Raw genomic sequence first — 27692 nt, 5'->3', positions numbered from 1 at the left:
TCAGAAAAATGCCTGGGAGGAATGCTAAAAGTTTTCATCAATGAGTAAATTGTGAATTAGTAAAAGCCCACGATTGTCAGCTTTTAGAGGCTGGGCTTCCTGGAGCAGCTCTCAGAACATACCCTGAGAATCACCGATCCAGCCAAACCCTCTCATTTATCGTCTGCAAAAGTCACTAAGGCTAACAAACATCTTTGGGTTTCCCCAAGGTCATCCAGTTAATTATTGACACAGAAAGTCCCCTCCCAAAGAATCACAGTGTTTCCCACATCACACGTCAGGGATGCCTGTCGGGGATAAAGGAAGGTCCATGTGTGCTATGGGCCTGAGCTAAGTATAACTGGTCGGAGTCCAAATCTAGCATGGCTGCAAAGCTTTCTAATCCACCTATATGCAGAAGAATAGAAGCTTGGAGCTCATTTCATGAGTTGTTTCTGCTAGCGATTTAAAGACACAGCTTTCTCTTCCACACGAAACGGTCACCTCTAGACAATGACTTCCCCGGACCCTGTGGGCCTGAGGTCCAGGTGTGACTTTCTCAGAGCTGACCAGTAAGGAAGGGCCTGGGCTGGCTCCTCGGCTCTCCCCTCCCACCCAGAAATGGTTAATTGCCAGCTCCAGGCGGCCTCCAGCCCAGCCCTAATTGGCCCGATCTCAAGCGGCCGTGCTGGAGCCACAGCAACTCTGGGCCAGGCCGGAGCTGCGCGGAGCGAAAGGGGCACTCTTCCAAGGTAATGATTAAGCTGAGCGTCTGGCAAGGGCACAGGCAGCAGAGCCGGGAAGGTGAGCCCTGTTCACACCTCGGCCAGGCTGTGGTGGCCAGGACTGGTTTGGAAGGCAGGGCCCCGGGGCACGGGGGCCCAGAGCCGACAGCCACAGCCTCCCCCTGCACACGGGCATCCAGGAGCATCTCAGGCCGGAGCTTCTGCTGCCTGCCCTACTAGGACCCTGTCCTCGACCCTGGCACCATGAAGCTGCAGATGTTCTGGACTGGGCTGGAATACACCTGCCGGCTCCTGGGCATCACCACTGCTGCAGGTAAGACCCCACCTCCCCGCTACAGTCCCCTGCGCCCTGGACACAGCAGACATGGCTGCTCAAGGGGTGGGGGCCAGCAGGCTGGGGACAGATGGACACATCGGGCCACATCTGCTCTCACTTTTCTTCCCAATGCCTCCAGAAACACTGTTTTGCAGGGCAGCGGCAGGTGCAGTGGGGTGAGCCTGAGTGAGGGAGCTTGATGCCAAATCTCCACTTGGTAACCCACCACCCATGTGACCCTGGGAGCCCTCAGTGTCCTCATCTGGGAACTGAGTAGAGACGGTCTGCTCTACCTCCTGGAGGGCTATTGTGTGGTGGAGGTGGGGTCTGAAGGTGAAGGTATAAAAAACCAGGCTAATGTGAGAATCAGATGCCTCCCCGTATAGTTATAAAGATGATCAACAGAGCTCAAACCACAGCCCTATTTCATAAAAAGAGAATTCCCAGCACTTGGGGCAGGCTGAACTCTAGGACTAAACATGGAGATCCCCGGCTTCCCTTGGCCCACTCCCACCTCATTAACAGAAAGTCCTGTAGAAACCCAAGCCCCCTCCCTGTGGCCTGACTACAAGAACACAGTGTGGGTCTGGAGAAGAAATGGTTCCCTACCCTGGGCTCCTCTCCCTTACCCGGCCTGATCACAGGCTGCTTGACTTTCTGGAAGCACAGACAGAGCAGAACCAGAGCACCCACTATCCTGAGTTCTGCCTGCTCACTTCCCCAGTGCAGACCCCAACCTTTAGTCCCATAGGCCCCACATGGCCAGAGTCTGTGTGAGGGAAGTGAGAAGGCATCGTTCTGAGCTCTTAGCTCTTGTCCCACTGACCCTTAGGAAAAAGAAGAGACACACATTGATCACCAGGTCCTTCCTTGCCACTGGACAAAATCCAGGATGGGTCTTGGCAAATAGGAAATGTCCCCCAGCTCAGACTCCAACAGTGCTGGTTCCAGCCCCCCACCTTGTCATCTGCTGATGTGTGACCTTGGGAGAGCCACCCAGACCCCCTCGGATGGCACTTTCTGATCTGGACCTCCGGGCCAGGTATTTTGAAGGATCAAGGATGCATAAGCTGAGCCAAGTTAAGTGGAACTGAGGGCATAAACCTCTTAGGAGAAGCCTCTATGACATGGTTCAGAGCTTGTTGGGGAGGCTGGCCAGTGGGTTCTTCTAGCATCCAGGTCCTCAGCACAGGAAGTCAGCTGTTGGCGAAGCTCTAATGCCACCCTTCTTATTGCAAGATGGAGCACCTGAGCCCAAGTAGGGGCAGTGACCTTGCCCAAGGTCACACTGCAGATCACAGGGACAGCAAGTCTGGAGCTCAGGTGCCTCAACTTTTGTAAAGGCCAGGACTCTGGCCAAAAAAAACCCTGCTTCTCAGAGTAGGAAGCCCCACCCAGCAGACACCAGGAAGGGTCTGGAATTGCTCTGCTGAGGGTCCTGAGTAAATGGGCTGGCAGGGTAGCCAGCTCCCACCTCCAACAGAACCGCCTTGTTACCTACATATAAGGGAATGAATGCCGACGCCCGTAACTTTACATCCTGGGGAGAGAAAGGTAAACCTATACAGTGTTTCTGTGTCTGGGGTTCGAGTCCTGGTCTACCCCTGTTGATCTTGAGCCCACCCTGCCCTCCTCCAGGCCTTGGTTTTCAGATAACTATAATGTATCCTTTTTAGCTATCAGATATCTTGGTGATATTCTGCCCAGAGCTGCCTCCTGTCAGGAAGCTGTTTTAAGACATATCTATTTTTCTAATAGCCTAGCAAAAGACAGTTTAAAAGTCTGATTTATCTCAGTCAGTGGAAGGGTCTGCAGCCACACACACACACACACACCTCCTCTTAAGCACACTCTTATCTCTGTGCAGAGGGCTGCTGTTAATGCTGAAGATGGGTCTTCCTCTTGGTTTTGATAAGATCCAGGCTAAAAATAGGCCACAAGTTGCCTTTTAATGGCCAGGCTTTCCAATAATCTTGTTTGAGCTTTTTAGAGTGCTGGGAGCACGTGGGAAGCTAGAGAGAGGGGCTTTGGTGCTTTTGGGCAAATCTCAAGTTTCTTCCAACGTCACTAAACTCCTGGCCCGTTTCCAGTGTGTAAGATTTGCAAATTCTTTATTCCCTTAAGCCTCTTGTTGTTGAAATCTCCGTTGAGAAATCTGGGCCTCATTTACAGGGGCATTGCTACCAGAGAGGAAAAAAGACTTGAGACAGAGGCTGTCACTTTACAAAAACCCCAGGAGACCTAACGCAGCCCCTGGTCCTTTTGTCAGAAGGAACGTGGCATCTCCAGAAATGAGGAGAAGCATGTGGCCCAAGGTTGCCCAGTGTCACCTGAAGGTGACACCTGCCAATCCACCTGCCAATCCCCTCTGCAGATGGGATCTGGGACTATTAGAGATTCTAAGGGTACCAGACCCCAGGAGACTCCACCATGATGGCAAAGCCCAGTGGCTAAGGCCTGGTTAGCTGAGCTCATCTCTTCTTCTCCTCCCAGGCCCTTTGGATGAAGTTTCTTCAGGATGTCCAGTAGTCCCACGGGCCATTGCTGTCCCACCCCCATGCCCAGCCCCACAACACCAGTGGGCACAGACAGAGCATTGCCACTGCTGAACAGGGGCAGACAGGCCACGAGCAGACAGCACCCAGCTGGAAGTGTTTCTAAAATTAGAAAATTCTCTCCCATGAGACTTTTTTATGACTTTGAACCAGTCATAAAGTTTCCAAGTCATCACAGAGCTGCCCCCCCCCCCAAAACGTTTGTCTTACCCTTGGCCGGCTTCACTCATTTGCATTACCTCCTTGGCATGGAAGGAAATACGTGTGTGAGTGTGTGTGTGTGTGTGTGTGTGTGCGCGCGCGCGCGCATGCACATGTGATGTCTGGTGCCTCTGCTGCTGAGATGTGGCTCTTGGAGTCGCTCAAAGAAGCAGACACAACTGGGAAATGCACACAGACTGTGAGCTCTCCACACCTCCCCTCGCAGATGCCCACTTGTCCAACCCTCAAAGCGGGTTCTCATTGTGTCCACATAAAGGCAGGGACGTGCCATCCTGAGTTAGAGACTCGGGCCCCAGGGGATGTTCAACCCTGGGCTTTATTCTCACTACAAACCCACCATCAGAAAAGGGAACCTGGGAAGTGGGTTGTAACTGAGATGGGAGGCCAGAGGTAAAGGGCGCCCCTTCTCTGTCTTGCAGGACTGGTCCCCATCCCTGTTCTTGGAAAGCAGGATTGGCTTCCCTTTGAACTTTGGCAGTCCTCTTAGTCCCTGAGAGAGAATCTCCAGGCACTTCCTCACCACTCCTCAGCCTCAGCCCCGAGTCTTTGGGGAAGAGAATGGAAAGAGCCCACTGTGTTGGCCCTTTGGTGACACCCCTGCAACTTTCCTCAGAGCAATGGTGGCTCGGGGTTGAGGCTTCTCACTGCCAGTGCTTGAGGGCTTTCATCGTTCTTCCAGCCCCGCTCGGGTGTGAGAGCCGATAATGAACATGATTATTTGAGTATTTACTGCGAGCCAAGCTCTGCACTGCCTGTTTCAAATGTAGTGTTGCATTTCGTCCTCATAGTGACTCTTTGAACCATCATCATACTCCTCCCCATCCCCACTGTATGTGGGGGGGGAAACTGAGGTTTGGTGGAGTGAAACACCTCATTCAGAGTCTCACAAACAGGAAGCAAAGAGGCAAGATTCTGATTGATGGTGGTCTATTCCTGAGACCCGACTCTTCCACCAAATTCCGGCTAAAGAACACGTCTTTATATGTCTTGGCTACCCCAAGATGCGGGAGGTAAAACACACAGAGGGTCCCAAAGAGGCCGGACCGAAGCCACACCATACACAGGCTCAGGCATGTGGGGTCACAGCGAGTTGGGCACAGCTACACTGAAGCCTAGTAAGCATGACCAAACACTTCCTGAATCTAAAGACACTGACATTTCATCACTTCCTGTCTCTGAACATGCATACTTTGACTGGCACTACCAAATCCACTCCTGGACCTCCTCTGAGGACAGACAAATCTGCTCACCTTTCTGGAGGGAACTGTCACAGCAGGACCTCCCATTTATGGGTCCAGAGATGCACAACTGATAACAACAGCAGAGTCATGATCTTGCTAAAGCCCCACCAGTGTCTTTGAGGGCCAAGTGCTGACCTTAGTCCTAGTTTACAAATGAGAAAACCGAAGCTCAGAACGTTCGGGTAGCTTGGCAGAAGTCGCACAGCCAGTAGACAGCGGGTATGGTATTGGGGGTCCAGTCTGCCCATTCTCAGGGATGCGGTGGAACATCCAGGGACCATCAGTACACTGCTCCAAAGAGAGGGGTGCCACACAGCCAGCTGGGAAATGGGCCGGCACTGAGACAGGGCCATTTTGAATGAGCCCTGCTTGTCAGGCTAATGTGCTCTTTCTCACAAATCAACTATTTTAGATCAACCTGGAATCACTTAAGGGTCTGTTTTGTTCCAGGTTTTTGACCTATTAACCTCTTCTGTCCTCTAAAGGACAGAGCCACATTCCCCAAAGTCCCATTCCTTGCCAATATTCGGTTCAAACTGGAGATTTGGCTTATTAATATAGCCTAAGACAAAAGAAGCATTTAAACCCAGATGTTCTCATTATTTTTTAAAGAGTACAGCAAATGCATAGTTTGACCTTAGCCCTGACAAAGCCTTCAAAAAAAAAAAACAACAACAACAACAACTAATGCTTCTGAGGCAACCATCTTGGGCCCTCCATGCTAATTTCCATCCTTCTTAAATGTGTATCCCCGTGACCATTTCCTGCCATCTAAGGAAGCTTTGTGCACTTCAACATGTCCACAAGTGAATTTATTACCCAAGCGAGACCACATTGTTTTCAGATCCTCCAAATGGGTGTTGACTGTTTTTCCTTTCTGATCTGATTGTTCCAATGAGCAAATGAGATATCCCTACTTCTGTTCCGCTCCCTTAGCACTGAAAGATCATATGACTTGGGTCATTTTTTTTTTTTTACCTCTTTGTGCCTGTGTCCTCCTTAGATTTAGAATCAAGGAATCTGTCACTCCATTTAGGATTCATTTATTCAGCAAACATGTGCTGAGTTCCCATTTTGTGTCGTGTAGACACATAGATTAGTATGGTCTGACCCTTACCCTTGAGAAGCACATGGTCTGACCAGGGAGACAAGCCAATAAATACACATCCCAGCACCAAGTGCTGCAGTGTGGAGTTGGAGGGGTGAATTTGTGTTCTTCTCTACCACTTACTAGGTGTGTGACTTTAGGCGTGTTACCTAACCACTTTACACATCAGTTTTTTCACCTATGAAATGGGAATAATGACTGTATTTACCCTCTAGGGCTGTGAACATTCAACAAAACGATGACTGAAGCATGAAAATGCCTGGCACATATATTCTCAATCAGGGCTGGTTAATTTTTAAAGGGATGTGTTGAACACAAGGATGGTAGAGCATAAGTGATGGGCTCTTCCTGAAGGATGGAAAAAGAAGAAAGACCAGAGGAAAGGAATAAGGCAATCTATGACCCTTGAAGCTGCAAAGGGAGGAGGAAGAGTCCTTAGAATGTGAAGAGTCTTTTACTGAATAACATTTTCCTTCACAGTTCGAGGTTGGGTCATTAGGATCAGCCCACAGAAAAACCGATCATTTCTAAACCACACGTAGTGATCAAATCAGAAGAAAGGTGGTAGCCTCGTTTTGTTTTTTACCAGCTGGCAATTCTCTTAAAATTGTCCTTAGTTCTGAACAACCATCTGAAGAGGGCTATTATCAAAAGAGATTGTCGTTAGATGTAAGTGGCAGATGCCGAGGAGGAAGAGCCTTCTGCGGATTTCCCCCCAAGGCTTCCTAGATCACCAGAGGCCAGGTGAAGTCAGATGAAGAAACATGGCTTGTGTGGCATGGATAGAGTATCTGGAGGGATGGCCATTGTTTTCCGGCACCAGGAAACTGCCATATGGAAGGGTGAGCAAATGTCTTCTCTTTGAACGCAAGAATAAGAAGCAAATACCTTGGGCAAATACCTTGACCTGAAATCAAGACCTAGAAGAAATTCCCCCTGTAGGTCCTTACAAGAATGCTATTCTGTGCTAGAGGTGATATCCTCAATAGTATCAGTGATCCCTGCAGAGCCATCAACAATGTCATCCCCCAAAAGTGGCGTATCAGCCTAGATGGCTTCACAAGTGAATTCTACAACATTGAAAAACTAATATCATCTATTCTACACAACCTTTCCAGAAGTCTGAAAAGGAAGGAATACTTTTCAACTCTTCTATAAACTAGCATTGCTCTAATACCAAAACCAGACAAAAACATCATGAGGAAACTACAAATAGCCCTCAAAACATAGATGTAAAAGTCCAAACAGTGGTTTAGAAAATCAAAAAATATATATGTCAAGAGGATAGTATATCATACACAAGTGGAGTTTATCCCAGGAATAGTAAGATTGCTTTAACATTTGAAAATCAATTAATATAATTGACCATATTAACAAACTGAAAAAAGAAAAGCTTATATTATACAAAGCATTTGACAGAATTTAACATTCTTTCATGAGGAAACCTATCATCAAACTGGGTATAGAAGAAAACTTTCTCAGCCTAAAAAGAGCATCTACCAAAAACCTTACAGCTACTTACAAGTAAAAGATCAAATGACCTTCTCCTAAGATTAGTAATAAGACAAGAATCTTGTTACAAGAATCTCTCACCACCTGAGCCAACATGGTACTAAAGATTACAACCAGTATAATAAGGCAAGAAAAAGAAATAAAGTACATACAGGTTGGCAAGGAAGAAGAAAACTTGTTATTCACAGATGACATGATCATCTATGCAAAATCTGATGGAATCTATCAGAAAAGCTACTAGAACTAATAGAAGATGTAGTAAGGTTGCATAAGACAAAATCAATATACAGTAACCAACCATATTTCTCTATACCAGCAACAAAAAAATAGAAAATGAAAATTTTTATTTTTTTGTTGTTTTTTTTAATGAAAAATTTTAAATATAATTTACATAACGTCAAAAATATGAAGTACTTCAGGATAAATCTGACCCAAAAAGAAACTAAAAAAAAAAAAAAAATGCTAGAGGTAGCAAAGAAGACCTAAATAAGTAAAGAAATCTATCCTGCTCATGGGTCAGAAAACAACATTACTCAGATGTCAATTCTTCCCAAAATTGTCATACAGTTTAAAAGCAAACTCAGTCAAAATCCCAACAGTTTTTTTCCAAAACCTGAAGACTGCTTCTAAAATTCACATGCAAATACAAAGGTCCTAATATAGCCCAACAATGTTGTAATCAAAGAACAAAGTTAGAACATTAACACTCCCTGGGGTGCCTGGGTGGCTCAGTTGGTTAAGCGTCTGACTTTGGCTCAGGTCATGATCTCACAGTTCATGGGTTCAAGCCCCGCGTCGGGCTCTGTGCTGACAGCTCAGAGCCTGGAACCTGTTTTAGATTCTGTGTCTCCCTCTCTCTGACCCTCCCCCATTCATGCTCTGTCTCTCTCTGTCTGAAAAATAAATAAATGTTAGAACATTAACACTACCTGATTTTAAGACTTATTGTAAGTCTGCAGAAGTCAAGACAATGCACTATTGACATAAAGGAAGACAAACAGGTTAATGGAACAGAATAGTGTCCAGAAATGGGCCCATACATTTATAAACAACAGAGTTTTGACAAAAGTACAGAGGCAATTTAGTGTAGAAAGTGTAACTTTTTCAGCAAATGGTACTGAACAATTGAAAATCCATTTACCAGAAAATGAACGTCTATCTATAGCTTGTACCATACACAAAAAAAGGCTAAAGTGGATTATAGACTTAAATGTGAAACCTAAGACTACAAAACTTTTATTTTTTTTAATGTTTATTTATTTTTGAGAGAGTGTGTGTGTGTGTGTGAGTGGGGGAGAGGCAGAGAGAGGGAGAGAGAGAGAATCCCAAGCAGGCTCCGCATTGTCAGCACAGAACCAGATGCAAGGCTGGAACCCGGGAACGGCAAGACCATGACCTGAGCCAGAGTCAGAGCTTAACTGACTGAGCCACCCAGGAACGCCTAAAACTAAAAAACTTTTATACTACGGGATAAACTCTAGGTAATGAGTTAAGCCAACGTTTCTTATTTATAATATCAAAAGTTCAATCCGTAAAAGAACAAACTGATAAATTGCATGCCATCAAAATTAAAAACTTCACTTTTCAAAATAGAATGTTAAGAGACTGAAAAATCAAGTTGACAAAAATACATGCTGGCCAATAAGCCCATGAAAAGAGGTTCCACATCATTAGTCATTAAGGAAATGCAAATCAAAACTACAATGAGATACTACTACGTAGTATTAGAATGGCTTTCTACCAAGTACTGAGTGTTGGCAAGGATGTGGAACTCTAATACAGTACTTATGGGATGTAAAATGGTACACTCACTTTGGGAACGATTTGGCGATTTCTTTAAAAAGTAAACATATAACTACCATATGATCCACCATTCCATTCCTAGCTATTGATACCCAAGAGAAAAAAAAAAAAAAAGCAATGTCCACAAAAAGATTGTACATGGATGTTCATAGCATCTTTATTTGTAACAGCCAGAAGCTAGAGACAACCCAAATGCCCGTCAACAGATGAGTTATAAACCAGCCCAAGTATATCCATACTGCTTAGCAATAGAAAGGCGTAGGGGCTACCTGGGCTCAGTCAGTTAAGTGTCTGACTCTTGATTTTGTCTCAGGTCATGATCTCATGGTTTGTTGGATTGAGTCCTATATCAGGCTCTGAGCTGACAACACGGAGCCTGCTTGGGATCTTCTCTCTCCCTCTATTTCTACCCCTCCCCCCACTCACATGCACTCTCTCTCTCTCTCAAAATAAATAAACTTAAAAAAAATAAACAATAGAAAGGCATAAGTCCTGATATGTGCTACCACATGGATAAATCTCAAAGTAATTATACTGAATGAAAGTAGACAGCCAAAATAGAGTATATATTGTATGATTCCATTTTTATAAACTTCTAAAAAATGCACACTAATCTCCAATGATAGAAAGCAGGTCAGTGGTTGTCTGGGGGTGGATGGAAGGGTGGGAGTGTTGTATTACAAGGATACAAGGGCCACTCTGGTTTCTGCATGCCTCATGCTCCAGCAGGTTGGCTCAGGTAGCTGTGCATGATGATGGTAGAGGCAGGAGAGAGCAGACCAGGTTCACAAACCCATTTCACATCATTGCTTGCATGATGCCTGATAACATCCTCTTGCACGAAGCAAGTCACATTTCTGAGCTCAGATTTGAGGGCTTGGGGAATCAGCCTTCGCTTTAATGCGGGGGACTGCAAAGTCACAAAACAAGGGGTGTGGACACAGAGAGGGGCATTACTTACTGCAGTCTACCCCAGGACTTCTACAAGGCCAAATGAAGTAGACCTCCTGGATGGTCAACTTTGGTCTATAGCTCATGTTAAAAGAATCTAGTCTAGAAAATTGAACGGGTGCAAAATCTTGCCTTTGGGAAATTCTCCCCTAACAGGCTTGTGAGAGGTATTAAGGGTACTGACTGCCACACTATACTCTAAAATCTCTTCTAATTGAATATCTAGAATTTTTTACTATAAAATCTTGGCCTTTTCTCCCAGTGTCTCTGAACCGTGGCCCATATGTGTCAGCTGACCGTCTCTCAACATACAGGTAAACCTCCCTGCCAGGCTTAGACCCTGCCAAAGCTTCTCCTGGGTTAAGAAGTCTACAGCTACTACCTCATTATCTCAATGGATCCTTAGCAACTGGCTCCAACATCTTCATGTTCTTAGAAATGGTGCAAGTGTAGCTTTTACCTCTACAATGAGCTGTGACCTTTTCAGAACCTAAACCATCCCCAGCCATTGTCATCAGCTGGTACATCCTTACCTGAGATGTCCTTGTGTATCTTACAACCAGTAGGAGATACACCATACTTGAGGAAGAAGAGGAGAGACAATCAGGACGTGGTGAGTTATGAGGCTGCCCTCAGCAGCAGTGAATATGACATTCTCATCTTGCTCCCCACACAGCCAGAGCCAATATCACTGCCTGGCATGAAAAGCCAGGTAATGTGACCTCTAGTGACCTCTGTTGCCATCAGGGCACCGCACTGAATGTAAGACAGATATCAAAACTCCACCCAGTGATGGAGTCGGAACAGACAACCCCCAGCCAACCATGAAGTCAGTCCTGAGACAAAAGCAGCACGAGGCCAGAGGCCCCCAGGATAGCCCCTCGGCAGTCAGCACCACGGACAGGCCACGTCCTCATGAGCACACTGGTCCTAAGCCCTTGGCATCCCTAGCAAGTCACACAGAGGACGTGACACAAGAGATGTTGAAATGGATGGGGATTTGGACTACTGATATCCCAATCAGGCCTGCACAAGGGACCTCAGGCAGAAAAATCAATGAACAACATCAGTGTGCAGAGAAGAGCTCTTTAGCCACAATAACACTGCGTATTAATGGAAGGAAAGGATGAGAATAAACCCTCTCCTCCCCCTTGAGAGTGCTTGCCTCTCTCGGGCAGGAACAACCTGCCTCTCCTGATAATTCTATGAGCCATCGTCTACATTTGCACAGCACTCTGTAATGTACTAAGATTGAGCATTCAGAGCCATTTGTGCATGCTTTTATTACCCTCATTTTCCGGAAGAGGAAGCAGACGAGAGGGTTATGGTTTGCTTGAGAAGCCGGGGCTCCGCTTTCCTGATCAGGCCTCACGTTCTCTCTGCCACAGCCGAGTACCCGCACAGCTCCCATCCGCCCCTGCTCTGAGACCAGCACATCAAGACGCCTAGAAGGATGCCCAGAAAGCGGTGCACCACAGAGTCTCGGGCCAGAACCTCTGATCCCTGCTAACCTGAACTAGAACAAACCACTCAGGAAGGCAACTCAGAAGAAAGCCCTGGCCTCTGGGAGAAGAAAATACCGTGCCTCGGCCCAGACAGGAGGGACAGAGGCTAGAGGGCAGGGGACAAGGTGAAGAGGCCAGGCCTGTCCACAAATGCTTGTGGAGGAAGAACTGGCCCTAATAGGCACCAAGTAGGATGCCTCCCCCAAGGGACGGTGCAGGAGGGGGGAGACAGAAGGGTGGGGCAGACTGTACAGGGGGTGGGGAGCTCCTAATGTGGTTCTGTGGGTCTGGGAAGAGAGGTAACAGGGCCCTGAGGGACAGATAACAGGGAGTGTTGGAAGGAGTCAATGGGTCACTTGATGGTGGTATAAAAGTAGTTACATGGCAGTTCTGCCCAGCACCACCCTCCCACCTGCAGCACAACAACAACAACGACAATGACAACAACACATCTAGGGATCAAGGCTGTTCTTAGGGACAAGTTTTTCTTACAGAGAATTTATCGTAATGAAGCCCTGATTCTGGGGACACGTATGGTGTTTGTTTCCATGGTCGAACTGTCCGCTCCTCTGTCTCCACGCCCAGCTCTGGGAAAAGGCCTCAGGGCCATTTGTCGGAGTGAATTGCTGACACAGATTGTCCATTTCACACTGAACTAGAGCCCCGTGAAGCCAGCATTGCAGAGACACCAGCCAGGCTGCCTTGTCAGGAGGAAAGGGGACCAGGAGTACAGACCAGATTCCAGGAGTAGCTAGAGGCTCCCAAACCCTGGGCCATGTGCGTCTCTGGATGCCAGGGCCGGAGACACCCATTGCCATGGTCACAAAAGGGCCAATGCCGCCTCCGCATCACCCTGGGAGTGAGCACCTCCTTATATTTAGGTCTTAAATTTAGAGTGAGCGCCTCTTTAAATTTTGTGCTCACCTTACATCAGTCCTGGCTTCGCTGGATGCCGAAACTTCTCTGTGTCTTATAGACAGCCCTGCCTAAATTTGGAAACCTGGCAGAGTTCCTAGGTCCGATTCCACCAAGCAAGGACTATACCCATTCTCATCCACGGGGCTGACAAGAGGCCTCGGAGAGAGCAGGTGGCCCACACGTGCGCGGTCCTGGGAAGACAAACGCACAGGAGACAAGATGGCCAAACGACTTCTCACACACCCGTCCCATTTTTCACCTAACACCCCTCCTTCCAATCGAAGGCCACACATCATGCTCATTTCTTGGCTTCTGAAATACCCCAGTTCTGGAAACTAGTCCCCTGGAAAAACATTTAGGAAGCTCCAGACCCTCAGTCAAAACGGCCTTGGAGTCCTATATCTGCATCACATGGCACTGTGGGGCCTCCCAAAGACAGTGCGTTCCCAGCACAGTTCAGTGAGAACAGCAGGCGGGGAGCTGCCATGGCAATGGCTGATGTGGCTGTCTGGGGTGAGTGCTAGATACGAGTCACAGCGTTCTCCCGCAGTAGACGGGTCTCAGTGTTTGCTTTCCTCACTTTTTCCACTGGGAACCTTTGTAAAATGAATCTGCAGAAGGGAACTGCTTTGGATGAGGCAGAGCCCCACCGATCCTGCATGAAAGCCTAAGCTATTATACCAGCGAATAGGATCCTAGAGACCCCACCCCCACTCCTAATGAGCTGCCTCTCCCGGCCCGGCCCGTGCCCAAAGTTGAGCAGGGGGAGAGTTGCTACAGGACCTGGGAGCCCACAAGTTGGCTTTCTGACAACCAAGCTGAGGACCGGTGAGAAGGGCCAGAGGCCCAAGGGGCTTTGGGCGCACGCTCAACATTGAGAGTCAGAATATAGACCAGACCAGACACAGGGACTTCTGGGCCAAAAACCTCAGGTAGTTAAGAAGATAGGATAAGCTGCTTTTCCAGTTCTGTGGCTACCTAATAAAACCACTCCAAAACTTAGTCGCTTGAGGCTACAACAATTTTATTACGCTCAAAATGTTGTGGCTCGGGAATTCAGGCAGAGACAGTGGAGACGGCTCATCTTTGCTGCATGACGATGGGGTGGCTGGAATGACTCCTCAAGGGCTGAATGTCTGGAGCTTTGGTTCTGACTGTTGGGTTGGCTCGTCCATTTTTCTCCACTTGGTACCTGCTGGGGCTGGGATGTCCACGGAACTTCCTCACGGAAACTTGCCTGGTGGAGAGGGCTGAACCAGCTGGGGCTGGCTGTGTATCTGTCTGTCTCTCTCTTTCTCTGGCGTTCCCTCTACATGGCTTCCTCTCACACAATGGTCCCGGGAGCATCAGACTTCTTACGTGGTGGGTGGGTGGCCCCAGAACAGGCATTTTAAGAGGCCTGGGTGGAAGCTCTTTGTGAATTAGCACTCTAAGTCCTTGAACTGTCTACATCATTCTACTGAACTGAGTCACTAAGGCCAGACCATATTCAAGGGAAGGGGAGTTAGACTCCACCTCTTGATGGGAGGCATTGCAAAGAATTTGTGGGCAGCTTCCATTAACACATCCTACTGTAACAAAGAAACCCCAAATCACGTTGCTAAAGTTAGGGGTATCTCTCTCACCTAACTGTGTAAAGTACATGGGCGTCCACTCTCCTTTTCTGCCATAGAGCCCAGCAATTAGTTTATCAGGTGTCTGGGAGTGTGGCTGCCCCAGGGATCCATGGGAACATCTTCACAAGACCATCCCTGGCTCACTTACCTTAGTCATGGCAACTAGTGTGACCTTCAGAAGTCCGGGAGACCTTTGGGGAGATAAGTGCTAGGGAGAAGAGCAAGTTCTCGTAGAAACAAGTCCAATCCCCAGGGTATGTGTTTGCACCCAGGCTGCAGGGACAAGGGTTTTCCCAGCACCACAAGGCACAGCTTTCTCAATGGACTTGGCTCCCTTGGAGGAACAGGAGGAAGTTGCAAAGTACAAGAGGACTTGAGGGTGTGGGCCCAGGAAGCCACACTGTCACTGCCCTAGTGTGGAACCCATGACCTTACCTGGTCCCAGGAACTGCACAGAGAAGCCCAGAGACAAGGCCCTGTCCCTTTTCAGCCACGGCGGTTCCAGGCTCTTATTCATGCTGCTCCATGCTTCTGGCATCACCTTGCCTTCCTTCCCTGCAGAACCGTCCTCGGCTTCCAGACAGAATGGAGCCAGCACTCGTCCTGTTCCAGGGGTGCCGTGGCCTCTTCCCACCCTCCCCCGCTCTTCATTTCCTGGGTCCGCGACAGTCTGCCCAAGCCCCAGGGTATATTTCCTTTGCACCGCTGTGCTTTACCCAGGCCTGGCACAGAGGATGTGCCATAAATGAGGGTGCAGGCTGATTGCTGGGGACTTTGGACCCTGGCTTATTAGGACAACTCTTGGGTCTCTGGGGGGCACTGCCCTGGGCAAGGAGATTCAGCCGCGGCTACTTCTGACATTCAGAAGATGACTCTGCTCAGACTGACGGCCCCTTTCCAGAGGCCTGGGGAGAGGGCCAGATGGGTTACTACCACACTGAGCCAGAGTTTAGACATTCGGCAGATCATCGAGGCAGTGAGGCAGGAGTTTCCTGACTCGTTCTGTGGCAGACATTAGAGAAATCCATTCACAGCTGGGTTTGGGGGACACAGTGGTCCACTGCCCATGGCAATGAGGGTGTCATCCATGTAACACCCCCATCACCCCATGTGAGGGCCCCCAGGAAATGTCCTCCCCACCAGCACCATTGTCACCAGAGTCCTTCCTCTGCTGGGGGTTCTTGGGGCCCCTGGGAATCAGTCCTGATTCTGGCTGCCCTCTGCCCTTTACAACAGCATGCCCCGGGCAAGGTGCCGCACCTCCAGGATGCTTGCTGGGATTTTTCCATAAGTTACATGAGGGACGTTGTGCAGACTAAACAAGATGCACGTAGGGGCCTACTGGAATGTGCCGGCACGTGCTGGGACCTCCCTGAGAGGCAGCTGGGTGGTCACGTCCAGGGAGGCTCCAAACCCAGACGCCTTCTGGTCCCACCCTTCCGCCTTCCACTACCCAGATGAAAACCAGAAAGAAATGGCAAGGCACGCCCTTCTCTCTGCCTGGTCTGAGCCCCCAGACAGAACCAGCCCTCCCCGCCTGGGCTCCTGTGCCTACTGGCACCCTAGTATTAAACAGGGGAGCAAGGGCACCTGGGCACGCCAGCAGGAGCCAAAACCAGAGCTCGTGGCTACAAGTGTGCTGGGAGATGGGGAGGCCAGGAGCAGCCGGACCACGGTCCTGTCTCTCGGTCACCGCCTCACGTCTGCTGCTTGATCTCGGCCAATCACCAAAGCCTCTTGCCCTGTCTGCCCGAGGTCGGGATGCTTTCTGAAATGCCAATCTGAACATGTTGCTCAACTTCTCCAAAACACTCAAGGCCCTCCCTGCCCATCCTGTGGGGGCTGATATTTAAAGACCCACCCGCCAGCCTCAGTCCACATGGATTGCCCAAGGCCCCCTCTGAGAAAAGAGAGAGCTCTCTCTTTTCTCTACTGTTCCATTGATTTGTTTTTTTAATCGCAGACCAGTGCTGCCTCTACAGCATTCCTAGAATGCCCCTCTGACTATTGACCTTCTGTTTCCATCAAAAGGCATCAAAATACCTCTCCACAGGCCTAACAAACCAGGGCAAAGGGCTCTTTCCAAGACCCTTTCCTGCCACCTGCTGGCCAGTGGCCACAAAGCATGCGAATCTACAAATGTGAACGAAGCCACCCGCCGAAAGTTAACAAGCGACTGAGCAACTGTGGTGTGCCTGGCGTCAGTTAGCTTACTGAATCCTTACAACCATTCTGTGCAAGAGGGATGACGAGGAAACGGAGGTTCAAAGAGATTGCGTGCCTCAGCTATTAACTGGCGGATGTGAGGTTGAAATGCAGGAATGACCTTGGTTGGTAGGCTGCTTTTGCTTACACTCTCTGTGCCTCAGTTTCCTTTCTGTAAAAGGACGGTAACACTAGTACCTTCACAGAGCACTGTTGTGATGACTTGGAAAGTTAATAAACGCTAAGTGCTGAGGACAGGGCAAGACACATACATTGAGTGAAAACTGAATAGACAGATGGGCATTTGCCTGCAGCATATACCACATCACACACACACACACACACACACACACACACACCGACAGTGGAAACCAGGAAACCGCCCATCACCCGGAGCCAGAGTCTCAAGTTTGGTCTGCAGATCGTTTACCTTCTGACATGTGTCCTTGGGAGAACTACCCAAGATGACAGACTGAGTAGGAAGTATATACCTCCCTGTGTCTCGGGCTGCTGTTGAGGAGCCAGGACGAGCTTGACCACCGTGCAGAAAGCATCAAGCTCTCTGTAGGTTACGCCGGCCTGCTGGATGTATGTGGCCGACCAGCATCCCTGGCCCCTCACGGGGTACAAGCCAGTGAACATCTAGAACCTGGAGAGGGCACGGGGCCCTCCATGGCTCCAGACCAAGCCCAGGGGAGCACTGGAGCCCTCCATCACTACGAATCCTCAGGCACCGCCCCTCCTTTCCTGGACAGAAGCACTCTGTGCCCTGCTCCCCAAAGCACTTTCACATCCAGTCCCCCCAAGGAGGAGTGAGAGGTGCCGTGGCCTCAATGAGGGGCTCTCCACTGCTCTTCAGCAGACAAAAGTCTCAGGACATGGGGATGAAAGACAAAATTTCTGCAGCAGACAAAAGTGTCAGGACATGGGGATGAAAGTTTACAATGTCTCTGCCAGGGAGGAGAGGACTCATCAAGGGAAGCAGCCTCCCGACCAGCAGAGGTGAAGGGCCACACATGGACAGGCTACCAAACACGACAGCCTAGCCCTGCCATCTGTGATTTTCTGGGAGGGAGACAAGGTGAAGCCACAATTCGACCAATAGCAGAGGGGGTCATCTGAGCCCAGAGAAGAAATAGAGGATGCAGTGTAATCAATTAGGACCAGAAAGAACTCTGGTTACTGGGCCATGTGGCCCTGGAGGAAGTTTTCAGGACACCTCCGTGCTGTCTGTGGAATGTTTCCATCAGCGAGCGGATGGGGTCTGAGCCACGGCTCATTGAGTGAAGCGGTAAGAGCAAGGGAATCCCCATGAGAAGACAGCCCGGAGCCAGCAAGTCTAGAAAGGAGAGTCCGAGAAGAAATTCACGCTGGACAAATGGAAGGTCAGGTGCTTGAGCACAAACACCAACCGCCAAGTAAGAGCAGGAGGAGGGACGAGGCTAATCAGCTTCCTGTGTCCGAGCAAACCCTCAGGGGCTTAACCAGCACTGGGGCCAAAGCAAGGAGCCAGGACTGTGTGATACAGGCATGAAACCAGCGAGTGAAAACGAGGTCACAGGAATAGCTAGAACAGTGAGCTAGGCAAGGGGACAGGGGTTGGGGAGGTCCCACGGCCAAGCACGGACCCAGACACATGGCATACACGGGTATGGCTTGCAGGACAGTGAGGGCCCTTAAGGCCATGCCACATGGAAGACAGCCATGGAGCAGAGGGGCTGGTGGCCCGTCAGTGTGAACTGTCTCTGGGGACACTAAGGGACGGCCCTTGTGGGCAGAGGACAGGCATCTGTAACCCGGGGGCACGGCTGGGGTTCTGCCTGAAACCCCTCTGGCTTCCAGAGACCATTCCAGAAGGCTCCCTGCTCTCCTGCATCTTCCCAGCCACCAACCCCTGTGCCATGTGTAGAAGAGCCCACCCTGGCTCCCGGTCCCCAGGGAGAAGCCTCACTCCACAGCCAAGGAACCTTCCACAGGGCCATGCTCTGGCTGGAGCACATGGGCCCACTCTCCCCTCTCTTCTTCCCCTCTTAGTGTTGATCGGCGTGGGCACTGAGACCTTCCTCCAGGGACGGTTCAAAAGCCTGGCTTTCTATTTGCTGTGAGTATGCGTGAATGTGCTTTCCCTGCCCACATGTTCTGCTCGGCACATCCCAAGTCTGTCTCTTCAGACTAACACAGAGCAGCCCCCACCCCTTTCCCATGCTAACTCCATCACATCCCACAGGTAGAAGAAGTAGAGAGGGCTTTTAGGATATTCTCTGCTTTAAGCAGGGCTTTAGTTGGACTATCCCATAAATCAAACAATTCTCCTTCCATTCATCTACCTACACACCCATCCTCCCATCCATCCATCCATCCACCCATCCGTCCAACAACCCGTCCATCTATCCATCCATTCAGCCAGCGAGCCAGCCAGCCGCCCTCTACCCACCCATCTATCTTTCCAATCATTTCTTTATTCAGCAACCACTAACTGAGCTCTTGTTTTAAAGAGAGAGGAATCAACTCAAGAGACTATATTTGTGAGCCCTTCTACATGCCATGCACACACACAAAAAAGGTTTTATTTACATCATGTTCTTTTACTCTGACCGCATCACAGAAGTGCACACTGTCCTAGTTTTTCAGGTTAGAAGGTTCAGAGGGAGTAAGCAGCTCAGCCACGTCACCAAACATAAGAGCAACAGGGCACAGACTCAGGCCTGGGCCCATGTAGCTCCTCCCCAGCATCCTTCCCAGCCAGCTGCCTCTGCAAATGCCTCCCGGCAGGAAGGAGATCTCTGTGCGGTGGTGACCCAGGGAGCGAGGAAAGCCTTGGGTCCCTGCCGGCTCTGACCAACCAGCTTCTCGGCAGCCCCATCCTGAGGGACACAGGGAGCCTGGGCTTGGCCTGCAGGGTGGCCAGGCTGCCTCTGCAGCTCCTCCCTCTCCTCCCCATCTACATCCACCCTCATCACTGCCCAGGGCAGGTCTTCAATCTGCTAGACACCCACCATCTCCCATCTTCCACCCTTCCAGCCCACATCCACACCACCACACAATTAGCCACCTATAAACACAGGGCTCTTCCAGAACCTTCAGCAGCTGCCAGGGTCTCCCGGCCATACTCTCTGCCATTTCCTGGCTTCCATTTTAGTTCTTGTCACTCAGCTTCCACCCCCGGAGCTTCTGACTCTTTCTCAAACTCACCTGCACCACCTCACCTCCTAGCCCGTTGTTCATCCCGGTGAGCACCCAAGGTGATTTTCCACCCACCTCGACATTCCCAAAGCCTGATATTCCTTCCTGGCGTTCTGCCCTGGGAAGCTTGCCCGGAGCCTGAAGCCCCCTCTGCCTGAAAGTGACTTCTCTTCGCTCTGAACACCCTCCATGTCCCACTGAGCCTGTCCCCGCCGCTCTGCGCTGTCTTTCCGGAATCCAGAAGCGGGCCCGGCCTTCCCCCTCTCCGCACGGTTGTGCAGCTCACCCACACGGTCACTTCAAGTAAGAGGTAGGGTTATCATCCTGCTGTAACAGGTCAGGTCAGTAGCCGGTTAATGCAAACTGCTTTCTGCCCAGAACCCTGCCCCTTCCTGACCGCTCTGTCCCTTTCCTGAGAGGACGCTGTGCCCATCTGGTCACTCTGCGGCCAGTCCTCGAAGACATTATTTCCAGCCTCCGGTCCCCCTGCCCCTTGCGGTGAACTGGCTTAGGTTCTGCACCCTGCACTGCTCTATAACCCCACGGGACGGGCAGCCACCACCCTCCTGAGCTCACAGCCACCCACACCTCAAGGGCCATCTAAACGCCAGCCTCCCTCTTCCTTCTTCCTCTGCCGTACTCCTTTGCACTCACTCAGGCTTCCCTGCAGATCTCAGACTCCTGCCTCTGCATTCCCTCAGAGCGGTCCTCAGTCCTTGATGGCAGCGCATTGAGGCAGTGGCAGCGCATCGATGGCAGTGGCTGTAGGACGGCCACTCCGTCCTGCATGTCCGGGACCCTCGCACTCTCCAGGAGGAACTGAGCTGTTGTTGGCTTTCGCTTGTCCTTCACTTCTCTCTGCCCTGGCTTCCTCTCCCATCTTCCTCCTCCCTGCAAGGCCCCTCACTGTCTTCCTCACATGCACCCACAAACAGCAGCCACACCTTTAGCTGAAGGGTCTGCGTGGCTTGTGTGGCACCCTGGACAGAGGCCTTGGTTTGTAGGATGTTGCTGCCACTGCAGGGCTCTAGCCTTGGATTCATTGCCCCACTTGAGTAAGCAGACTTCCCTGGCCTCAAGAGGCACAGCCTCTATAGCACCAAACAGGACGTCTGGTGAGTCACTTTATTGCCCAAGCCTCAGTTTCCTCCTTGCCCCCCCCCATCCCAGGCAATGACGCTTGTTTTACAAAGCATGCACCTTGGTGTGCTTGTTAGGAACACAGGCTCTGGAGTCTGAGTGCTGGGTTCAAATTTTGCCCCTGCTGCTGATCTGCTGTGTGACCACAGCAAGGATCTTGACCTCTCTGTGCCTCGAGGCCCCTAGCTGTAAGCTGAGGGTAATTACAGTGCCTCAACAGTAATATGGTTACAAGGACTGAATGGATTGATATTTGAAAGCCCTTAGGACATAGCTGGCGCATCGTTGTCATTATATAAATGTTAGTTACCCAATTTAATAGCTAAGGAGTAAGAGGGAGATACTGGGAGACATAAAGAGAATAGGAGAGAATGGGGATTAATTACTAAATGGTCACAGAGAGAGAAAGAAAAAAGATAATAACTAACATGTATATAATGAGCACTATGTGCCACATTTGAAAGGCTTTGCAAATATCAATTCATTCAGTTGTTATAAGCAATGTTATTGAAGCAGTGTAATTACCCTCAGTTTACAGATGAGGATACTGACACACAGATAGGTCAAGCCGCTTGCCTATAAGCATACAGCTGGTCAGTAGCAGGGGCAACGCCCAGAAACCTGAGGAAACCACGGCCCCCAGCCGCAGTGGGCCTGGGCTACATGGAAGAATTAGAGAGGGAACTGCCAAAAGGCGTTCACAGAGGCTCAGGTCACACAGGAAAACCAGGAGAAGCAAGAGGTCACCAGACAGAAAAAGGAGGAAAGGGGAGTCTTTCCATGAGGGACCAGCCTGTGCAAAGGCCCTGTGGCACTAGTAGCTTCCCGTGTAGTCAGAGGACTATAGAAGTTCATGTAAGACTTTAAAGGCATGCTAAGAAATTTCCATGTTATGGGCCAGTAGGACCCTCCAACAAAACATTCAAGTTCCATTCCCAAAGATTCTAATATATAAAGTCTGAGGCTCACCCAGGAATCTATGATTTTACATATTTCCCAGAAGATTCTGACTGGAACCCCCTGGACCATACTTGGAGCACAGGGAACTTTTGAAGCATTCTGGATTGGGAGGAATACCGTCACATTCAGGTGTCAGAAGGAGCCCTGGGGGCAGCCCAGTAGGGGCAGAGTGGAGAGGCAGGAAGGGGAGAGGGGAAGCAGGGAATCAGGGAGGCAGAGAAGGGGAGACTAGTGCAGGGGTTGAGAGGGCAGTGCCCAAACTCAGGTCAGACAGGTGAGGCTAGAGAGAATGGGAGTGACTCTAAACCGTGGAAGGAGTACAACCAGCCCCTCCTGGAGACGGTTTGGACAGTGGGAAAAGAGGAAGAAGGGAAGGAGTCTGGAACAGATCCAGCCTTCAGGTTTCTACAGCCAAGCAGTGAATGTCCTCCTAGTGACGGTAAGTAGAAGTATGTGCCTGCCAGTGTCCACACAGGGGCCTGGATCAAGGCGGCCTCCCCTGCTGGCCCATACTCCCTCACCCATGTCTGGGCCCTGGCCCCCACCCCTCCACTGAGGCCCAGGTCCTAGCATGAAGGCAGCTCCTGGCAGATGTTGGTTTAGCGGCAGCATCAGATCGGGAGACCCCTGGTCAGTCTGCTGGCTGTGCCTGGCCAGGAGCCCCGGATGCTGTGAGAAAAAAGGCTATGGGAGAGCGAAGCGCGGACCAGATGGCACCAGACCTCCCTTACCTGTCTCCTCCACAGGTTTATAGGAGCTGTCATCTCTGTGTGTGAAGGGGCCTACTTTGTGGCTCAGCTGCTGACCATCTGCTTCCAGTAAGTACCCTCCAGAGCAGCCCCTCCACCACCTCCCAGCCCCAGATGCTCCCAGATACCCCCACCTGTGAGGCCACAGCCCAGGTGATGTTCTGCTCCTGCAGTCGCTGCGGATGGCTTCCCTCCCCACAGTGCGGCCAGCCCCCGCCTAGACATGGGATCAGGCCCGCACGGCTCAGTGGTCTCCTTTCCCCGCTCCCAACCAGGGGAGTAGAGTGAAGCATTCACTGAGGGCCTGTTCCCACCCAGAATTCCCCGCAGAGTCTGTCCCCACCACCAAGAACAGATCATACCTGCACCTGCCATCCAAGGCACCCACAGAGGGGTGAGGACCCTGCAGAAGGCCGGACAGGTTTGGAGTAAACAGAACTAGATTTGAGAACTGGTTCTTTTTCCTGCTGGGACCCAGGGACAAGTCAGGGGCTGCAAGGATCTTGGGAAGCCTCAGTTTGTAGAAGCTGTCATCAATGTGGCCAAGGGCTGTCCCTGGACCACAGCTCTCAGAACCTAAACAGTTGGGTTTCTAGGTAGTCAGGGAAAGAGCCAGGCCTCAAATCCAGCTGTCCCGGTACCTTGCAAGGCTATCAGCTGCCTCCCAAGGTCACCAGCCCTGAGGCCACAGGCTTCCTCCTTTCTGATGTATGTTACTGCCAAGGGATCTTTTGCAACTTCTCTGGAAGGAGGAGGGGCAGGGAAGAGGGGGCAGGGAAGAGCCCTGAAGCTGAAGGGGCATTTCTCCCTGCTCTGGACTCCCTTCTCCCAGCCCGGGTTTGGTCACAAAACAACGTCCACCAGAGGGCACCAATGAGCCATGGCCATGGCCGTGGTGGAGGGCCTTGCTCTGGACCAGCACAGCATCCTCCAGGCCCCTCCACTGCCCCCAAACTTGCCTGGCCAGAATTCAGCTGTGCAGAGCCCTGCTCCAGACCAATTCAGAGGATGAAGGAGATAGACCTAAAGGCAAGCCCTATCCTCCTTTGAAACCTGGAAGCAACACCCCTGAGGAAAACTGCTCAGCATCAGGCCTCTGCCAGACCCATGTGTGGTCCTTGTGTGACAGTTTTTAAAAAAGCCCCTCCGGGCTGATGCCATCTTATGCCTAGGTGACACTCCGTGAGCAAGGTATAACTGGATTCCAGCCTGTTCATACAGGTGGCCAGGCAGCTTGTGCAGTGCACAGTCAACACAACTGTCCCAGCAGGCTATCTCCCCTACTGTGTGCCTTCTCCACTCCACGGGGGACCTCCCAATGGGGCCCTGGTTTCCTTCCCAGTCTTGGCTGAGTCCTGATATCATTTGGCTCCTTTCCCCCTTGACCTAAAGGCAGGGCTAGACAGCATTTCAGAAAAATTGTGGACCCTCTGGAGGGACTCAGACAAGACCCCTAACTGTGGAACCCCTGGTGAGAACACCAGCCCCTGGGGAGTGTTCAGCCGGAGGTCACTAAAGAGAACATGGACACAGAAAGACCCAGTCCCAGCCTCCAATAGCTTCACTTGTTGCTGGGGCTTGTCTGGGTTGTTTCCTGTCTCCTATTAATCCTGGACTCCCTCCCGCCAGGTGTCGGCCAGCGTCCCTAGCCTACAAAGCAAGGGAGAAAGCCCGCTGGTTGGGCTGCTTCCAGAAGTTCCTGGCATACATGCTGTTGTCTGTGGCCTGCTTTCTCCACCCTGTCCTGGTCTGGCACGTGACCATCCCAGGTAGGACCTCCAGGAGTTAGTGGAGGCCAGCAACCCCCACCACAGATGGGCTCTGAGCAGGGAGGGCTGAATCCCCTTCTCACAGGCCTCACGGACACTGGCTCCCGGGGCCCCCACTGACCCCATTGACTTCTCCGGCCTAGATCTTGGGGATGAGGAAGTGTCAGACATCCTTCATGCTGTCAAGGGGCAAGAATGTCCCTTCATGCAGGTATCCAGAGGCTGCACCCACAGAGACTTGTCCTCCAATGCCTCTGTGTGGTCAGAGCTTTCGGAGGGCGTGAGATGGTCATTTCTCTGTACAAACCCATCCCTGTCTCCCCAGTGCCTACCCACTCAGGGGCAAACTCCTCAGCCTGGTTTGGAAGGTATCCCATGATGGGACCCAGGGCAGACCCTCAAAGCCTCCTCATCTTCTCCCACCCCAACTTCACAGAGCCTGCCAGTAGCCTAGTGTCTGATCCTAGAAGCCAGGACTCCGTGATCCCGCCCCTCAGTGTTGTCCATGACCTCTTCGGCTAATACCCTCCTCTCCCCTCCTCCCTAGCTGTGAAAACTCTGTCCCTTCTCGTGACCCACCTAAAATGCCAGGAAGCCAGCTGCCCCAGGGAAACAAAGTCGAAAGGCAGAGCTTCCTCTTCCTCCCTGTGGTTTCTTTTCATGTACCTGTCATAGCATCTCAAGGCCACTCTGCACAGCCCTCAGTGGACTCCAGAGAAGGATTCAGCATTGCCGAGGCCAGAGCGAGCCACAGCCTCCCGCTCCTCAGAGATGCCCGGAGGCTTCCTCTGGCCAGAGCAGCAATCTCTGCCTGAGACAGAGGGACCTCTGGCCTGGAAGCTGGGGGTGGGGGGCCCCCAGGAGGGGGGCCCATGCTAGGCCAGCCCCACCCCATAGGATTTGCTCTTTCCTCTGTGTTCACTGGGGAGGCTGAGGAAGGAGCATGTCCCCGCTGCTGGGAACGGAAGGAAGCCCAGATCAGCCGCTGGAGCCCAGCATTCAGAAGAGAGTGCAGACCCATTGAAGGTCCAGCCTGACACGCTGTCCTAGCAGGGAGGCCAAGCACGGTGATGAGAGGCCAGGCAGGCTGAACCAGGGTTGGCTGTCACTAGGCGGGGGACCTCAGGCATGGGGCCCCCTGGCTAACGATGAGGGTGAGGACCCCAGCATAGCTCTGGCCCTGCTGACGTCCCTCAGCCGGGCATCAGGCCTGCCCCCTGAATGTGAAGTAGGTGCGTGAGGACAAGTCACATGTGCAGGCTGGAGCACAGGAGGGCCTGAGGGTGCCGCGATGGCCTTTTGGGACAGCGGGCTTGGACGGCCTCTGGCCCTTCTCCAGCACTCACCCAGCATGCTGACCTCCCACATCCCTTCCAGGCTCCATGCTCATCATCACTGGCCTGGCCTACTTCCTGCTGAGCAAGCGGAAGAAGAGCAAGGCCAAGCCCGAGGCGCCCGCTCCCCCAGAGCAGTACACGGACCCCTCCGGCAGTGCCGTGAGCACCACTGGCTCTGGGGACACCGAGCAAACGTACACCTTCCACGGGGCCTTCAAGGAGGGGACCGGCTCCCTCTTCATCCACATGAAGAGCATCCTGAAGGGGACCAAGAAGCCCGGTGCCCTCCAGTGCCCGGACACCCTGACAGAGCTGACCCTGGAGCCAGCCGACTCGCTGGTCAAGAAGAAGCAGGTGCACTTCGAAGACAGCATGGTCAGAATCATCCCGTCTCTCACCGAAGACCTGGACGGGGGGGACAGCGAGCCAGAGGAGACCACCTCTGACACCACCCCCATCATCCCTCCCCCGCAGGCCCCTGCCTTCCTGTCCTCTCTCACAGACGCCAGCCTGTTCTGAGCTACAGGCTCCAGCCGAGGGGACACTCAGCAAGGGGTCTGCATAGATCGATGGCCCTGCCTGGAGTTTCCTGACATCTGAGGGCCCCCCTCCCAGGGAGCTTGGGGTCTTCACAGGTTAGTGCTTCAAGGGGTGACCAGACATCCCCGTGGTAGCTGGGCTACTGGGACCATCAAGTGGCATGGCAGATCCTGGAGACGCCTCTGGCAAGGCACAGATGAAGCTCGTGCTGTCTCAAGCCAACAGAAGCTCCTCCTTCCTGGCCAGGGGGTGGGGAAGTCCCTGTGCTTTCCCCAAGAGAGACCATCAGCCCCATTTCACACAAGGCTGCTCCAGCCCCAAGAGCCAATGAGCTTCTCTTGCTCCTGACACGGGGCCCAGCAAGGCCTCGTTGTCCATCTCGCGTCAGATGCCGCAATCCAGCTCTGAAGGCCCAAGGATGCGTGGGCTACTTAAGCATCTCAAAGGCAGGTGTGAAGGCAGCCATAGACCCCAAGCCCCAGCCGAGCTGGCTCAGGATGTGCAGGGAAGGCACGGCTTCAGGCCTTCAGGAAGGGGGCAGCTCGAGCAGTGGGCCGCATTCTCTGCGTGCTCTGGGGCTGGCCCTGTGCCGCCTGAGTTGCACAGGCGCTCGGGGACACAATGCCACACTGTGCTCCCTGCAGGGAAAACCAGGCCGGATGAGTGAGGCTCATTCCAGAAGCATCACTGAGAACTCCCTGCCTCCCCACCACATAAACTTTCCCGAGATTCCAAGTAGATGATGTAAACTGAAAGGTCCTGAAAGCCGACAACGATCCGGCTGTGAAGACCGCAGCACAGGACACAGTACCTCGGGCATGCAGGGACCACGGGGGTGGTGCCCTGGAGACACTCAGCACAGAGAGGTGGCCCCGCCACGTGTGGGTGAGGGTGCGTGGTGGCAGAATAGGTGACAAATGCACATTTGTTTAAAATGTAAGGGGGGAAAGAGGAAGGAAAGAGGGGGGAGATAGGAGAGGGGGCGGGCAGGCTAGCCCTCTGCCCCTGGGCTGTGGAAGTGACAGTCCGCTTAGAATGAAGGAAGAAATTCGAATCAGACCTTTCCTAAAGGATTTTCACCATGGTATTTGTTTCTAAAGAGCGTCCTCTGGTCCGTGGGATTGTGGCAAGGAGGAGCAGACCCGTTACCCTTGGGAAGCAAGCTCGATGAATGGGCAAGCTCAAAAAAATAGTTACACTGTTGACCAGTTTGTGCCACAGCAACTCCTCCAGCACTTGCTCTAGGTTCTGGGTAAGAAACACGTGTTCCTTCCACATCCCCTGGGAGTCACACGGCAAATGTGTGGGAATACAGCCAGTCCAGTCATCACTTTGGT

The 27692-nt window shown here is 51.6% G+C and overlaps 1 protein-coding gene across 1 annotated transcript; it reads left to right on the top strand.

Moving 5' to 3' along the window:
* Window positions 1–968: 968 nt before the first annotated feature.
* TMEM72 (transmembrane protein 72) lies at window positions 969–26334 on the top strand. Its single transcript, XM_042909088.1, has 5 exons — window positions 969–1038; window positions 18712–18778; window positions 22707–22778; window positions 24339–24478; window positions 25856–26334. The coding sequence occupies exons 1-5, from the start codon at window positions 969–971 to the stop codon at window positions 26332–26334; spliced, it is 828 nt and encodes a 275-aa protein (XP_042765022.1).
* The last annotated feature ends 1358 nt before the right edge of the window (window positions 26335–27692 follow it).

Source organism: Panthera leo, chromosome D2 (genome assembly GCF_018350215.1).
Source record: "Panthera leo isolate Ple1 chromosome D2, P.leo_Ple1_pat1.1, whole genome shotgun sequence".
Classification (NCBI taxonomy): domain Eukaryota; kingdom Metazoa; phylum Chordata; class Mammalia; order Carnivora; family Felidae; genus Panthera; species Panthera leo.
This window is presented reverse-complemented; position numbering and strand designations above follow the sequence as displayed.